The 17,312-nt window shown below is 38.2% G+C and overlaps 1 protein-coding gene across 2 annotated transcripts in view; it reads left to right on the top strand.

The window, feature by feature from the left end:
• Nucleotides 1-17,312, top strand: part of trrap (transformation/transcription domain-associated protein) — a 97,199-nt gene that overhangs the window by 13,573 nt on the left and 66,314 nt on the right. Inside the window, exons 22-35 of one of the 2 annotated variants that reach the window (XM_051123943.1) lie at nucleotides 1,994-2,145; nucleotides 4,318-4,517; nucleotides 6,577-6,794; nucleotides 6,900-7,097; nucleotides 7,196-7,456; nucleotides 10,095-10,256; nucleotides 10,362-10,458; nucleotides 11,274-11,395; nucleotides 11,798-11,968; nucleotides 13,538-13,606; nucleotides 15,642-15,662; nucleotides 16,003-16,122; nucleotides 16,860-16,979; nucleotides 17,104-17,268. In XM_051123943.1, coding sequence (XP_050979900.1) covers nucleotides 1,994-2,145; nucleotides 4,318-4,517; nucleotides 6,577-6,794; nucleotides 6,900-7,097; nucleotides 7,196-7,456; nucleotides 10,095-10,256; nucleotides 10,362-10,458; nucleotides 11,274-11,395; nucleotides 11,798-11,968; nucleotides 13,538-13,606; nucleotides 15,642-15,662; nucleotides 16,003-16,122; nucleotides 16,860-16,979; nucleotides 17,104-17,268 — 2,076 coding nt within the window. The remainder of the gene's footprint in view (nucleotides 1-1,993; nucleotides 2,146-4,317; nucleotides 4,518-6,576; nucleotides 6,795-6,899; nucleotides 7,098-7,195; nucleotides 7,457-10,094; nucleotides 10,257-10,361; nucleotides 10,459-11,273; nucleotides 11,396-11,797; nucleotides 11,969-13,537; nucleotides 13,607-15,641; nucleotides 15,663-16,002; nucleotides 16,123-16,859; nucleotides 16,980-17,103; nucleotides 17,269-17,312) is intronic. The other variant, XM_051123944.1, reaches the window with a different exon arrangement.

Below are 17,312 nucleotides of genomic sequence, written 5' to 3'. Positions count from 1 at the left end.
TTTCACCTCATTTTAGGGAAAAGTGTGGCGAGTCCATTCTTCAAAATGTTGTCCTTTGGGCTTCAAATTGCTTTGTTTTAATTATTCCTTTAATAGGAAATTGCTAACTCTATTCATATTTAATATCGCCTTTTCAGTGCTGTTGAAAGATTCAGGTTGAGTTTGAGGCTGATTTGAGATGAATCCATCCACTTATGTTGGTTGTCTCTAAGGACTCTCAGAGAGCCATAAGAGGTTATGTCATGTTGTTAAAAACAGTACTAGTGCGGCATACAGAAACACCACCACTTTCTGGCTTGCTTGAGCAATCTCAATAAACCGTAATGAATCCACTTCCTTTTATATGTCAATTTTCCCTCAATATGTGTGTGAAAGGGGGTAGGGAGGTTGAGGGCTTGGAAAAGGGATTCTCGTCATGTAATGAATCCTTGTCAATGCGTAGTGTGTGCAGAAAGACATCGTCTTCCCCAGGTAATTAAATAGATCATCAGGCTGTAAGCTGTGCTCATCTCTTCCCTCCTGCCCACCCCCCCCCTCTAATCAATCTCTCCCTGCTGTGCAGACGGGATTATTTACTCCAGCTAATGGCCCTTCCTGCTGCTCGTCGCTGCTTGGGAAAACGCAAACTGTCATTTCTGTAATTGTGTTCACTCCACAAAGATGGATGCTACCGCCATTGCGCCGTCGCTGCTTAATTTCATTTGCATGCGCCCTGTGGTTGCCGCAGGCGGCAGCTGCTGTTTGCAGCCGCCCGGAGCTCAGCGATGTGTTTGGATCAAGACAGGCAACAACTCATTCTGTCCCCCATAGGACCGGCCTTCACTCTCAAAGCATGCACGCTTGCTTCTATATGTGTAGGAATTTCCAAGCACAGTTTGATTTGGACGTCAGCAGGACTCAACTGTCTTCCCATTTTAATATGAAGCAGTTCTTAGTTTCTCCTTTCCAAGAACCCATGCAGTTTTAAATGAGAGGTAATGCACCGTAGTTCAAGAAAGTTCTCTGTGAATCTTCTCCAGTCAGAGACAAATTGCACTCCCGTCAGCGCTGATGGTCTCTCTTGCTTGATTAATTTTGCCCATATTTATCTGATTTACAAGCATCATGGTATTAAACAAGGTTGAAACATTCAGATATGGTGTCTGAGTCTATCACCAGGGGTTCCTAGACTCATTTTCTCAATGTTGCCGAAGAGGAGCAACAATTTAACATGAGGGGAAAAATCCCAAAGAGTTTTAAAGAAAAACTCATGCTTTTATATGGAACACACACATTTTTAGGCGCCAGGCCGCCTCTGGAAAGGCCTTGAGCTTTTGAAAAATGACATAGTTTGTGTGGAGGGACCTCTTGGGACTAAAACATGTGTACAAGGTTATGTGACATTTATAATAATGTCTCAACAAGGCAGGAACACCTCAGGACCCTCAGGAATTGTAAAACAGTACTGTACTGCCACGTACGACCCTCTTTTTCTCAGCCTGTGTGCCATTTATTTCACCTTTTTCAAGAGCACATGAGCATTAAGAGCCAGTTTTGGGGTTTCTCTCTTGAAATGACCTGCGTGGCTGTCAGTGGTCACGCCGTCTTCGGCGATAATTCATTCAGACAGGCCTTTCTGTGGCGAGCTGGCTTCTCTATCTTTGAATCTTACTAATTAGCTCATCTTCTCCCTCGACGTGTCTTGCCACTTTAGCTTGTCTCTTTATAATTTAAGGGTTTAAGAGGCATCTAATCACTGCAGAATGTTTTAATGTATGATGGGTCTTTAAGTGTCATCACAGAAAATTTCACTCAAGCAAGGGAGATTAGTGTCATATAAATGTGCAACATAACTTGAATAAAAATGTGTGAGGCATGCAATCATATGCAATTTTGTGATGAGGTTTTTATCACTTTAATTTTTGGGATGTTAATGTGAGGCATTAAGCTGATTAATTTTATTTTTTATGTGTGCATTTGGTCAACTAATATGTTTTTTTTCTTATGTATCTAGGCTATAGAGACCGCACTGGATTGCCTGAAGAGTGCCAATACTGAGCCGTATTATAGACGACAGGCCTGGGAGGTGATCAAATGCTTCCTGGTTGCCATGACCAGCCTAGAGGACAACAAGCATGCCCTTTACCAGCTCCTTGCCCATCCCAAGTAAGACAACCACTTCAGGTGTCACTTGTATAAATAGCTCAATATGAAACCTTTTTTTTTCTACTGAAAATCTCAGGCTGATTATTTGGTGTGAAAGGCATGACACTATCAGCTCAAGTTCTTGTTTAGAGATGCAACAAAAATGTTTAGCAAATGTGATTATAGATCTTTGTATGCAGAAAACATCCGCCAGTCTGAAATACAGTGGAAGAATGATGTGGGAAAAGTGCATTTTTTTTTTATTCATATAAAAACTGTGTTCACTTGAGTTGAAAGACATACTTTTTCGTCATTTTTAATTGAGTGATTTTAACTTTTACATTTTAAAGCAGTTTTAGAATGTTTCGTTATTTGTACGAAAGCATTACAGCATAGCCTACATAGTTGCATTCACTGTATTTGTTTTTCAGACCTTGAAGGAGAAGTTCAGTTTGTTCCAGAACAAAACTTTACAGATAATTTACTCACCCCCTTGTCATCTAAGATGTTCATGTCTTTCTTTCTTCAGTCGTAAAGAAATTGTTTCTTAAGGAAAACATTCCAGGATTTCTCTCCATATAGTGGACTTCAGTGGTACCCCCAACTTTGAACTTAAATGCTTCAAAGGGCTCTAAATGATCCCAGCCAAGGAAGAAGGGTCTTATCTAGCGAAACGATCGGTCATTTTCTAAACAAATTGACAATTTATATACTTTTTAACTTCAAATGCGTAGTCTCTGTAATCTGGGTCAATACAGTTATAAAAACTCCCGTCTTGTTTTCTTCTTCAATGTCAAAATCATCCTACATTGCTGTTTTACCTTTTTTTTGGAAAGGGCATTTAATCTTCTTTGCACGTTCACGTTGTAAACATTGGGTTGGTACTTCTGCAGCAATGTAGGAAGATTTTGAAGTTGGCGAAGAAAACTTCAGAAGAGATGGGAGTTTTCAACATACCCTAACTGTATTGACCATAATGATGCGGGGAAAAAAACAGAAATGACGTAGACCTAGACAAGATGCGGGTTTGAGGTTAAAAAGTATATAAATTGTCGGTTTGTTTCAAAAGTGATCATTTTACTAGATAAGACCCTTCTTCCTCGGCTGGATTTTGGAAGTTCAAACTTGGGGGCACCGTTAAATTCCACTATATAAAGATAATTCCTGACATTTTTTTCCTCAAGAAACATAATTTCTTATTGACTGAAGAAAGAAAGACACAAACATCTTGGATGACAAGAGGGTGAGTAATTATATATTAAAATATGTAAAAAAAAAAAAAATACAGAAAATTTAGATTTTAAAAACCCTATTAATCTAAGCAATAATTGACAGATCAGTCGTTTATCAAAATAACCTTGGGTTGCAGCCTTGTTCCAGTGAACATGCCTCTGCATTTTTCACAGTTTTTGCTATGTTTGCAGCTCCTCTGGGCCTCATCCAGCCTGGCCGCCACTGTCTACAGTGTTCAAAGGGCTAATTACTCAGAGCCGTTTCTGCTGGCTGGGCAGGAGGGTCACATAACAGAGTCATTGATCTCCACGCTGAGGCTAATTGACTGTACTTTATCTGTTTACCCCAAAAGCCAGTCATACGGGCCCCTTCCGAAATAAGCGAGTGTCATTTATATGGGAGGAGAGCCGCCGCTGCTGTCAGATGTCTTGATTCATGACATCCTCCCTCCCTCTTTCAGTGTGGCACACTGCGCTGGTCATCATGAAAGGGGCCTTTTTCAGAAGGCGGAATGCCCTCTTAATATCGCAAATGCCAGGCCGGATAATTGAGTCCCATTCAAGTGGCAGCGTTATGAATTTGAATTGATCTGACCGCTCTCTTCGGCTCAGTCCTCTCCCTAAGCCAAGCCTTTTAAATAGCGATAATGAAATGGAGCGATCCATCACCACTGCTACCGGCTTTGGCATTACAGAACACAAGCTTGAGGAAGGATAAAACACTCACTCCATCACTGTGCAGCTATCAGCTGGGATAAATAACCAAACATGAGACAAAATGTCAGCCAGACACAAAGCCAGACTCCCATGGGGCTCAGCTGTCCAAACACAAAAAGCCTTTTATACTCGGTAATCAAATCAAATCGCCTGATTGGGTTATTCAACCTCAGGCGCATGTAATGGTGCGAGTTCATGGATGCGATGCGAATTATAAGCTAAATCCTTTGCTGGTTTTCAACAGCTTCACAGAGAAATGGATCCCTAACGTGATCATCTCCCACCGGTACAAAGCCCAGGACACCCCGGCACGCAGGACGTTCGAGCAGGCCCTGACAGGGGCGTTCATGTCTGCGGTCATCAAGGATCTCAGGCCCAGCGCTCTACCTTTCGTTGCCAGCTTGATCCGCCATTACACCATGGTCGCAGTGGCTCAGCAGTGCGGTGAGGAATCTTTCTGCTTCTGTGTTAATGTCTTCTATACTAAAGTTCAGTCTTGCCATGACTTGGCTGTTTACATGCAACCAAATAATCCATTAGTCATTGAATTGATTGCTCAATCGGACTGAAAAGCCTTCATGTAAACACCTTAATTGATCTGACTGAGCTTGATCCAAATGAAATTTTGATCAGATTGAAAGGGGTTTATTCCTTTTCTAATATGATCGAGAGTGCATGTAAACACTTTATTAGTTTGAAAACTGAGACTGAAAGGGAAAAAAATAAATTCTGATTTGAAGCTTGTGACACAAGCACATCAGTCTGATCACTTTATGTAGCTTTTATGTAAACACTACATTCATATTTATCAATCGGAATTGATTCAATTAGAATGAAACAAAAGCTGTGCGTGTAAACATAGCCAGTGTGTAGTGTTTATATATTAACAGGGGCTTAGGTTAACTGTGCTATGATTGGTAATTATTTAATATTAGTACGGTATCTAGAGGCAATGCATTACGGTTATTTTTCCACTCATTTTCTTGAATGAATATAATTTGTGATGTTGCAAACAGAAAAGCTTTGCTTTTGGATTGTACAAAATGAAATGTCCAACCTGTCCCATTATGTAGTCCTTATCCCCACAAATTTCAATCATCACTGATTTTCTGCAAAAGATTTCTCAGCTGTTCTGAAAATAATGCATGTGAGGATTGACTATAGTTGTCTTTTTGTTGATCTATGAAAATCTTTCTTTTTCATTTGTCTGCGTAGGGATGCAAAATGCATTGAAATGAAAATAAATAAAAATTTAACTAGTAATATTACTACTTTACTATAAAAATGTATTATTATTATTATTATTATTATTATTATTTTAGCCATTGAAATGCACCAAGTGTCAAGTGTCCCTACACTGTTCCTCTTTAAAGGAGAAGTTTACTTCCAGAACAAAAATTTACAGATAATTTACTCATCCCCTTTTCATCCAAGATGTCTTTCTTTCTTCAGTTGTTAAAAAAAAAAATTGTTTCTTGAGGAAAAAAAATCAGGAATTATCTCGATATAGTGGAGTTCAATAGTGCCCCCAAGTTTGACCTTTTAAAATGCAGTGTAATTGCAGCTTCATATGGCTCTAAATGATCCCAGCCGAGGAAGAAGGGCTTTATTTAGCAATTATCATTTTCGAAACAAATTGACAATTTATGTACTTTTTAACCTTAAACACTCGTCTTGTCTAGGTCTGCGTGAACTCTTTTTTTTTTTTTTTTTTTTTTTTTCTGGGTCAATGCAGTTAGGGTATATCGAAAAACACCCATCTCGTTTTTTTTCCCCAACTTCAAAATCGTCCTACATTGCTGTAGAAGTACCGACCCAGTGTTTACAAAGTGAACATGCAAAGAACCTCAATTGCCCTTCACAAAAAAAGGTAAAAGAGCGACGTAGGATGCTTTTGATGTTAAAGAAGAAAATGAGACGGGAGTTTTTCGACCTACCCTAACTGTATTGACCCAAAGTTTACAGACTATGCATGCGCATCGCAGAGACAAAACAAGGCGAGCATTTGAGGTTAAAAAGTATATAAATTGTCACTTTGTTTAGAAAATGGCAGATCGTTTCGCTAGATAAGACCCTTCTTTCATGGCTGGGATTGTTTAGAGCCGTTTGACGCTGCATTTAAACTGCATTTTGCCACCACTGAAGTCTACTGTATGGAGAGAAATTCTGGAATGTTTTCCTCAAAAAAACAAAACAACAACAACAAAAAAAAAAAATTCTGAAGAAAGAAAGAGACATGAACATCTTGGATGACGAGGGGGTAAATTATCTGTAATTATTTTTGTTCTGGAAGTGAACTCCTTTAAAAAGGAACTTTCTATCAGCAGCAAGACATCAGAAACGAGAGACACTGCTTGGCTTTTAGCACATCCTATTTTAATTTAATTTCATGACTTTGCTTAGCAGCAACAAGTTAAGGTTTTATTTTCTTTCTGTGTGAGAAACATCCGAAGTGCACTCAGATCATTACATACATACATTACAAATTAATTTCCTGCCCTAGGTCCCTTCTTGCTGCCATGTTACCAGTCAGGCAGTCAGCCAAGCACGGCTATGTTCCACAGTGAAGAGAACGGCTCTAAAGGCATGGACCCCCTCGTGCTGATCGATGCCATCGCCATCTGCATGGCCTATGAGGAGAAGGAGCTGTGCAAGATTGGAGAAGTTGCACTTGCTGTCATCTTTGATGTTGCCAGCATTATCCTGGGCTCCAAAGAAAGGGTGAGGTCTTCTTTTGAAATTTTTGCTGCCATGTTTTTCGTCTTTTGTAGACAGATTCCACATGAAAGTTCTTCTTTTGAAACTCAATCTGTTTTTTTTCTTCAGGCGTGCCAGCTGCCATTGTTTTCCTACATAGTGGAGCGACTATGCGCATGCTGCTATGAGCAGGCCTGGTATGCTAAGTTGGGTGGAGTGGTGTCCATTAAGTTCCTGATGGAGAGACTTCCTCTTATCTGGGTGTTGCAGAACCAGCTGACCTTCCTCAAAGCTCTGCTCTTTGTCATGATGGACCTCACAGGAGAGGTACAAAAACGTTCTAATGTCATTAGAAATCATTGATGTTTAGGTTACCTACATAAACTTCTAAATCATCTAATGCATCCTTCTAATGCCTCTCACAGGTGTCTAATGGCGCAGTTGCTATGGCAAAGACCACGCTGGAGCAGTTGCTAATACGCTGTGCCACTCCTCTCAAGGATGAGGAGAAGACGGAGGACCTTCTATCTGCCCAGGATAAATCCTTCCATCTGGTGACCCATGACCTGGTAAGGGAGGTCACCTCCCCAAATTCCACTGTCCGCAAACAGGCTATGCACTCCCTGCAGGTGCTGGCTCAAGTCACAGGCAAGAGCGTCACCATCATCATGGAGCCTCATAAAGAAGTGAGTGTGATTTAACATTTCTATAATATTATGAGGACTATGGCAGAACTTTCTTTGCTGGCCTGGTCAGATTTTTACTTGCCCCACTGTTTAAAATGATGCTGATTTTTAAAAACATATTATTGCTAGAAATGTTTTTATTTTTTTTTTTGGTTTTATTAAAGGAGTAGTTCACTTCCAGAAAAAAAATATAAATATAATGTACTCCCCTGTTGTCATCCAAGATGTTCATGCCTTTCTTTTTTCAGTCGTAAAACAAGAAATTGTTTTTTAAGGAAAGAATTTCAGGAATGATCTCCATGTAGTGAATTGGTGGCTGCGAGTTTGAACGTCCAAAATGCAGATTCAATGCCGCTTTAAAGGGCTCTAAACAGTCTCAGCCGGGGAATAAGGGTCTTATCTAGCGAAACAATCTGTCATTTTCTAAAAAAACAAAAAAACAAACAAAAACAAAATGTATATACTTTCCTCAAATGCTAGCTCTGCCATGAAAAACTCCCATCTCATTTTCTCCTCCAACTTCAAAATTATCTTACAGCGATGTGATTTTTTTTTTTTTTTTTCTTTTTTTTTTTTTTTTTTTTTTTTTTTTTTAAGAAAATGGCAGATTGTTTTGCTAGATAAGACCCTTATTTCTCAGCTGGGATTGTTTAGAGCCCTTTGAAGCTGCATTTAAACTCCATTTTGGAAGTTCAAAAGTAGAGCCCGACCGATAAAGGATTTTGAAGGCCGATACCGATACAAATATTTATTGGTTTTAAAATCCAATATTCCGATATATCGGCCGATATTTTTTTTTTTTTTTTTTTTTAATTTAGGAAACGCGCAACAAAACATTAACAGATTTCCCTAACATGAGTTATTTGTAGTTATTTATGAGTTTTAACTAACATAATATGATAATGCATTTTAAAAAGAAACTTGTTTCTTTTATTGTCACATGTAAATTGTTAGCTGGGTTATAAGCTACCTTATAATTACAATGTCAGCTTGCTTATCCCTTTACCTGCACTTTTTAAATTCTTTCCACCAAGCTACATCAAACCATTTTCAATCATCAGTTGCTGCCTGCCTTCTAAAACCTACTATTTAGCGATCTAAATCCATTATGTGACTCGTTAATGCTGCGGCTGAACGACAGTCTGCAACGCACACTTGGCGTCATTGGATTTCACACACGCAAAAGAAAAGCTAACTTTTATGCACAAGCTACGTTTGATACTTTTTCTCTATGTCTAAATGTTCACTCCTCGCAAGTCTAACTTAGATTTTACAATGCAGGGACTATAACTAGAGATATGCTAGTTATAAATACAGTAATCATTACTTTATTTAGGCAGAATAAGTTCGTTGTGGTTTCCAAGCTCATTAATGTTAACGTTAGCGGTCATCCACTGATAGTGGCATTAGCTAGCTTTGTGGTTAGCTAGTCTATGATGAGCCATAATTTAGCAATGGATAACGTCATACTGCAAATTGTAAAACATACATTTTCAGTATAACAGGCCAAGGAGAGATGATACGTCTCATTGCTATAACTGTCACGCTATTAAAGAAATACTTCAGTCTCATTGTCAAAAGTTAAAAGGACAGTCAGTCAACTACACTGTAACAACGTAACGTAATTACTAGCTAATTCCGCTTCACTCTCGGCTTATTTAACAGCAGCAAAACTGGACATGATAGTCACGAATTTTGTCATGCTTATTTGAGTTAAGAGAACTGATGGGGATGTTCTTTTAATTGTTATTATGCCCGACTCTGGCTGGATCAGCAGGTTGCAGGATGTGTGGCGCGTTATACAAAAGTGTTGCCGACAGAGACGGTGTAGAGTGCCCTCTGGTGGACAAACTATACAACGCCAACACTCATGACATGGTTGAAGGGTGTTTCGTCTGTTTTTATTTTATTTTTGAAATATACATTTATCGGCCATTATAAATGCCGATACCGATAGTTTGGAAAATGCCTAATATCGGCCTGCCGATAAATCGGTCGGGCTCTAGTTCAAAGTCATGGGGCACCTTAGAAGTCCTTTATATGGAGAGAAGTCCTGAAGTGTTTTTTCTCAAAAAACATAATTTCTTTATGACTGAAGAAAGACATGAACAACGGGGTGTGTACAATATCTGTAAATTTTTGTTCTAGATGTGATATAGACATAAATATTTAAAAAAAAAATACATGTATGTGTAAGTATTTGTATATACATTATAAATATACACAGTACTCACACATATATAACAAACACAAACTTTTATTTTGGATGCGATTTAATCGTGATTTAATCATTTCACAGCCCTAATTTTTATATTTTAACTTATTAGGTTTTTCATGGATAAATATACTGCATAAATATACTGCTCCAATTTGCCAAGCAATTTTTACTAAACATGATCTGTTAGCCATTATATTTCACAGAAAAGCAAATGTTGATTTTACAAGACGACACTTATTCTAAAAATTTAGATAACGGTGCACTGGCCCAGTGACCGTTCCATCAACTCCCTCAACACGAGCCCAGGGCTATCACACTACTCTTATTGTTAACTCTTCCAAGGAAGGAACATTAGGTCAGTCAGCTTCAGCTTCCTTCCTCTATTTAAGGAAAGTTTAAAACTCTCCTTATTTCCTCCAGGTGCTGCAGGACATGGTTCCTCCAAAGAAACATCTGCTGCGGCATCAGCCCGCCAACGCTCAGATCGGCCTGATGGAGGGCAACACCTTCTGCACTACCCTACAGCCCCGCCTCTTCACCATGGACCTCAATGTGGTGGAGCACAAAGTCTTTTACACAGAGGTCAGTCTGAAACATTCTGCTTGTAAGTGGGTAACATAAAATCACCAATGTGTTGATTCTCTGTGTACTTCTTCTCTGAGCTCCACTATCTCTGATTTGTCACAGTTGCTGAACTTATGTGAATCTGAGGATGCTGGATTGATGAAGCTGCCCTGTTATAAAAGCCTTCCTTCACTGGTGCCACTGCGCATTGCTGCTCTCAGTATGTGCTACTTTTTATTCATACATATACAAGAAACTATAAATAGGCCTCCTTCCAAAACCTAGCGAGTGGGCTGGCTGATTTTTGCCTACATGGGCATCTGCCTTGTAAGGTAGCATGCTAACTGAAATGGATCCTGATGAACGATTGATTTGGAAGACTTTATATAGGCAGCAACTTTATGTAGGCACAGTGTGCTTAAGGTTTTGTTCTCAGTTGATTGTGAGTTTGTTGTTATTGTCCTTGTTTAATTTGATTTAACTTGTTTTAATAATACTTTTTGTGTAGTTGCACTACTGCTCAAAAGTTTGCAGGTGGCAAGATATTTCAATACGTTTTGAAAAAAAGCGTCTTATGCTCACAAAGGCTGCAATAATTTGATTTAAAAATACAGGAGAAAGAGCAATATCTTGAGAAATGTTATTGCAAATTGAATAAGCTGTTTCTTATTTTAATGTTTTAAAAGTTGTTTTATACCTGTGATGGCAAAGATGAGTTTTCAGCAGCTGTTACTACAGTCAGAAATTATTCTAAGATAGTTGTAAACAGTTGTGCTGCTTAATATTGTAATGAACATTTTTCTGTCTGCAGTCTGGAATAGCCTTTATGTTGTAGAGAGCCTGTGATGCCTACATAGACAGCTCACTAGGTTTTGGAACAATGACCAAGTATTTGACACTTTCAAGATGCTAATAAGTGCAAATGTTTTTGGTGTGTGTGCCACATAACTGAAAAAAAAAAATGTGTACTGGATACTAGGGCTCAAAGATCAGTCATGATTTTTCTGTTTAACCCTCCCTTGTGTGTTTGTTCAGACGCCCTGGCGGCCTGTAACTACCTTCCCCAGTCTCGAGAGAAGATCATCGCTGCCCTCTTCAAGGCCCTTAACTCCACTAACAGTGAGCTCCAGGAGGCTGGAGAGGCCTGCATGAGAAAGGTCAGCCCTCTTCCTCCACAAGCCTCATTTCCTTTTTCCTATCTCTCAGTGTCTTCCGAACACTCTTCCTCTGCCCTGCTGCCTCTAATGAGTCCTGCCTGAAAAGATCAATACAGGATGGAGTGAAACAGGCTGAGAGGAAAATGAATTTGGCCGTGATGCATCGTCTCATTGCGGAAGGCTGGCGTGGCTTTTCTTTTTGCGCTGGGTTTAGAGTTTTTCTGCTCTTGTGAATTGACAGGACAGTAGCGAAAAACAGGGTTTTAAGATGCCATTATCTTGTAGTTCTCCTTGTAGGGCATGTAAAAGCAGCTGTCTCTATTAAGCAGTCATGGGCTGTTTAATGGCCATTTATATGCTTTGAAGTCTGATTGTGTATTCATGTTCCTCTACATTTCTCAGTTCTTAGAGGGGGCTACTATCGAGGTGGATCAGATTCATACGCACATGCGGCCCCTGCTGATGATGCTCGGAGACTATCGCAGTTTGACGCTCAATGTGGTCAACAGACTGACATCTGTCACTCGTCTCTTCCCCAACTCCTTTAATGACAAATTCTGTGACCAAATGATGGTAAGTCGATACTATAAAACAGTTTAATGTTTGTGAATGAACAGAAAGACCGGTTTGGGTTAAATACATCTTAAGCTCGATTACCACAAAACCGTTGATGTTGGGGCTCCAAACCAATGTGTTCATAACTAAGATAATGCATTAAAATAACATAGTTAGACACGCCAGTTAGCAATATCAAGCAGCAAAATGAGCTGTTTTGTACAGCTAAAATAGCTGGATGTGGATGAGATCAGAAACCAGACATATAAAATTTACAAATGGCCACCACCAATTTTAAAGGAAAAATAAAGTGGATAACAAAGAAAAATCTAAAAAGAAGTTATGACAAAAAATCTTTTATTTTATGTACAGTTGAAGTAAAAAGTTTGAATACGCCTTGCAGAATCTGCAAAATGTTAATTTTACCAAAATAAGAGGGATCATACAAAATGCATGTTGTTTTTTTTTTTTTTTTTTTTGTTTTATTTATTTATTTTTTTTTTTAGGGATAATTGTTCATGAGTCCCTTCTGTTCTTCAGGAAATTTTTCAGTGTTTTTGTACATTTGAACCTTTCCAACGATGTGTATGATTTTGAAATCCATCTGTTCACAATGATGACAGCTGAGGGACTCGTATGCAACTATTACAGAAGGTTCAAACGCTCACTGATGCTCCAGAAAGAAAAAACGATGCATTAAAAGCCATGGGGTGTAAACTTTTGAACAGAATGAAGATGCGTACATTTTTCTTATTTTGTCTAAATATCATTTTTTTTTTAATTTTTTTTATTTTGTACTGCCTTTCAGAAGCTATAGAAGATACTTACAAGTTTCCCAGAAGACAAAATAAGTTCAGTTTACCGTGATTTTCAAATTCAAAGGTTTCACGCCCTGGCTCTTAATGCATCGTGTTTCCCTTTGAAGCCTCAGTAAGGGTTTGAACCTTAGGTAATAGTTGCATATGAGTCCCTTAGTTGTCCTCAGTGTGAAAATATGGATCTCAAAATCTTACGTTCATTGTTGGAAAGGGTTCAAATACAAATACACAAAAATGCTGAAAAACCAAAGAGTTTGTGGGACCTCAAGGATTTTTTTCTGAAGAACAGCAGGCAGTTTAATTGTTCAGGACAAACAAGGGACTCATGAAAAACTATTTCTTAAAAACACAGCTGTGGATCATTCAGGTAACAACACAGTATTAAGAATCAAGCATATGTAAACTTTTGAACGAGGTAATTTTTTTTTTATAAATTCAACTGCTGTTTTCTTTTGTGAACTGTATGTAAACATCTTTTATGTGAAATATCATTTTCAGATTAGTACTAAATAAAAAATAACATGCATTTTGTATGATCCTTCATATTTTGGTAAAATAATTAACATTTTGCAGATTCTGCAAGGTGCATGTAAACTTTTGACCTCAACTGTATGCACATCTATATACACTTTATTTAAATGCATTTCATGGAGATTTTTTTTTTTTTTGATATTTTCTTTAGATATTTAACTATTCTTGGAAGGACTACATTATTCAAAGAATTTAAGCAGTTAACAGCATATACTACATGTTTCTTCTGCTCTTGCAGCAACATCTGCGTAAATGGATGGAGGTGGTGGTGATCACGCATAAAGGAGGCCAGCGTAGTGATGGCAGTGTGAGTATAAGCTAGTTTTAATATCCCTGTTGATTTTCCTTGAATTATTTGTTGTACTTAACAAGGGCGGCAGCCTCGTTATATATCAATGAGCGGAAGGAGTCTGTGGATATAGAGAGCGGAGATGAGCGCTCTGGACTGGACTCCCTCCTCCAGCCCAGATCGCCCCACTCAGACTCTGTGAGTGGCCATATTACAATCAATGATTAATTAGGCGCCATCCACCCCCAGGCCGCCTAAGTAACGAGCGTTCAGAGTTTTGGATCCTCGTTATCTTGTTGGACAGATAACCTTGTAGAGTAAAAAAGGTGAGAGGAGGAGAAAGCCTTTCTGTTTCCACGCTTCAGAACGAGCTGCCATTCTTTCGGTCTTGTTCACGCCCTGCCTTTCTCTAAAATGTATTATAATTACATGCAAATTGGCCCTCTGTTCCTGCAGTTCTTAATATTCTTACAACAATGACAGAATGACCAGCCATACATGACAATGAGGCGGGGTCAGCCGGGTTCAGGGTTGGAAGGGTGGGGGGCATTCACAATGCTAGTTCCAGAAGATTAGTTTAGTCATACAGAGAAACAGAAGGTCAGTTCAGGGAGAGCGAACAGATTTATCCTTCATGAGAACACATACTCAGATAAACCCATGCTGGGGTGCTGATTCTGTACTGGGTTTGCTCTTCAGTGCTTATATTTCAATGTTTTCTTAGTGTAAAAATATCTTGACAGTGTTCCAAATATAGTGCGCAGTTACACTCATGATTATGAAGACAATGTTCTCTGTGCCATTCTTTGCAAAAGGGAAATTTTTATTTATATTTATCGCAAAAATGAGTCAAGTTCTTGTTTTACCCCAGGAAGATTTTTTTTTTCATAAAAATACATGATTTTAGGACTACTGAAAAGTTTTCATTGTAATATGTATAACATTTGATGTAATGTAATATAATATAATTTAATTTAATTTTTAAATGATTAAAAATCAATGCAAGTTTTCATATAGAACCTGGACCACAAAACCAGTCATAATTTATTTATTTATTTTTTTTTTTTTGAGATTTATAAATAAGTACATAGGATAGGACAATATTTGGCAGAGATACAGCTATTTGATAATCTGGAATCTGAGGGTGCAAAAAAAAAAACAAAATATTGAGAAAATTGCCTTTAAAGTTGTCCAAATGAAGATCTTAACAATGTATAATACTCATGAAAAAATATGTTTTGATGTGTTACAAAATATTTTCATTGAACATTATCTTTCCTAATGATTTTTGGCATAAAAGAAAAATCGATAGTTTTGACCCATACAGTGTATTTTTGGCTATTGCTAAAAATATACTCTTGCTACTTAAGTTTTTGTGGTCCAGGGTCACAAATGATACCAAAAATACAAGTAAAATGTACTGAATTGCCCTGGAAGTAATTTCAGTGCAATAAAATCTAATATTTGATCTTAATAGTAGATTAGGTTTTCTTTATGCAAAATATTTTGTACAATACAAAATGTGCATATGTGTATTTTATATATGAAATATTTTTGCAATATTGAAAAATTATAGGTTACCTTTGCCCATTATTAAATTGTGTGCATTACTTGTTGTTTGTCAAGATAATTATTAAAATCTAGCATTTAAAATTTTAGTAACGATCATCGATTTTGCAGTTATGTCTTATTACGTCTTGCAGTTACGTCTTACTATAATCCTAACGCCCATGTTTTTGTATGCCCTTCACACTAATTAATTGGTGCTGTGTATTCCCGCGCAATATTTTTCTCACCTTCAGTTTCCATACTGAAAATCAATGGATCTGTGGACAGAGTCCAGCTAAAATTCTGCCCATTTCAGTTCAGAAAAAACTTTTTTACCTCACATTTTTTGGCCTCTGCACTAATTTTTTTGTGCTACTTTGCAACAAGTGCACAACCTAGAAGGGACACACAACACCATTCACGATGAACCCATCTCCTCAATCCATACAGCACTCATTACCCACACTGCTTTGCTGATTGTTTGTTGTCTCCTGTTCTGGCGCAGCCTGCCATGGAGGGTGTAGAGGTGAGATGGCGGCCTGCTGTGGAGTCTTCACTGGCTCCGCTCTCATTGTGCTCGTGGTTACTCTGTGCTAGTGGAGTCTTTGTAACCGTATCTCTGTGTCTGTGGTGTTGTGTTTGACCTCTACGTTTCACATTTCTGAGGTGGTCCCTCTCAAACCTGCTACCGTATGATATCCTGCGGATCTATGATGTTTTCAGGAACCAGCCTGCCACTCTGACTTTCCTGCAGATGTTCCCTGACTTGTCACTGTTGATTGTGTATTACAGGAGGTACACTTGCTTTTCCAATGCTGGTTAACACTAACAATCACTGTGATGCATTCCTTCATTCACCTCTGCAGGAAATGAGGATCTGTTCGGCCATTATAAACCTATTCCACCTGATACCAGCTGCTCCACAGACACTCGTGAAACCTCTGCTGGAAGTGGTCATGAAAACGGAGAGGGCGATGCTCATAGAGGTACAAGATCGGCATGCAAAAATACATGTCAAATGCAATAGAATATTAATACCTATTAGTATTTATGGTTACAATTTAATTTAAGTGCGTGTCTGTGTTACAGTGTCATTATACATTTAAGTACGGAGTAAAATGAATGTACTTACTGAAAATGAACTACATGTACTTACTATATGGTTAGGGTTAGGATTAGGGTTTGTCTTAGGGATACTTGCATGTAATTATGCATAATTACTTATCAAAATAGTAAGTACATGTGTAACAAGGACACCTTAAAATAAAGCATTACTGTATTTATATCAGCCCATTTTTTAAATTAACATAATTAGATAATTAGAATATGGCAGATTTGTAAATCACTGAATAGGGATATATACATTTATATATACACACAGACTACTGTTTAACTGATTTTGGGGTCATTCCTCAGAAATTCATGTTTTATTCAGCAAGGATGCATTAAATGATCAGAAAGGCATGTTCATGCTCAATTTCCACAAAAATATTAAACAGCGCAAGTGTTTTTTTTAACACTGAAAATAAGTTTATTGAGAACTAAATCAGCCAGCTGAAATTGAAAAGCCTGGAGTAATGGCTGCTAAGTATTCAGCTTTGCACAGGAACCAGTTACATTTTAAAAATGTATTAAAATAGAAAAGATCTTTTTAAATAATTTGGAGGATATTTTATTCACTATGAATATTATGGTTTTATGCAATTTGCATGTTTCTTCACAGGCGGGCAGTCCCTTTAGAGAGCCATTGATCAAGTTTTTGACACGTCATCCATCTCAAACAGTGGAGCTTTTCATGATGGAGGCCACTCTCAATGACCCACAGTGGAGCCGCATGTTCATGGTTTGTTTGTTTTTTTTCTTTTCAATACCTTGTACTGTATCGTGTTGTTGTTTAAAATTCCTTGTCATGATGTCTTACAAATGTTGCGTTTTCCTTCAACCTTTTATTGTTTTCTCATTTGCAGAGTTTCCTGAAGCACAAAGATGCCAAGCCACTTCGAGATGTCTTGGCTTCTAACCCAAATCGATTTGTCCCTCTGCTGGTTCCAGCTGGGGCTGCAGCAACTGTGAGGCCTGGATCTCCCTCCACCAGCACTGCCCGTCTTGACCTGCAGTTCCAGGCCATCAAGGTGAGCCAAACACTCTCTTAACTGAACAGTTAACTGTTGCTTGT

This window comes from Labeo rohita, chromosome 12 (assembly GCF_022985175.1).
Source record: "Labeo rohita strain BAU-BD-2019 chromosome 12, IGBB_LRoh.1.0, whole genome shotgun sequence".
Taxonomy (NCBI): domain Eukaryota; kingdom Metazoa; phylum Chordata; class Actinopteri; order Cypriniformes; family Cyprinidae; genus Labeo; species Labeo rohita.
This window is presented reverse-complemented; position numbering and strand designations above follow the sequence as displayed.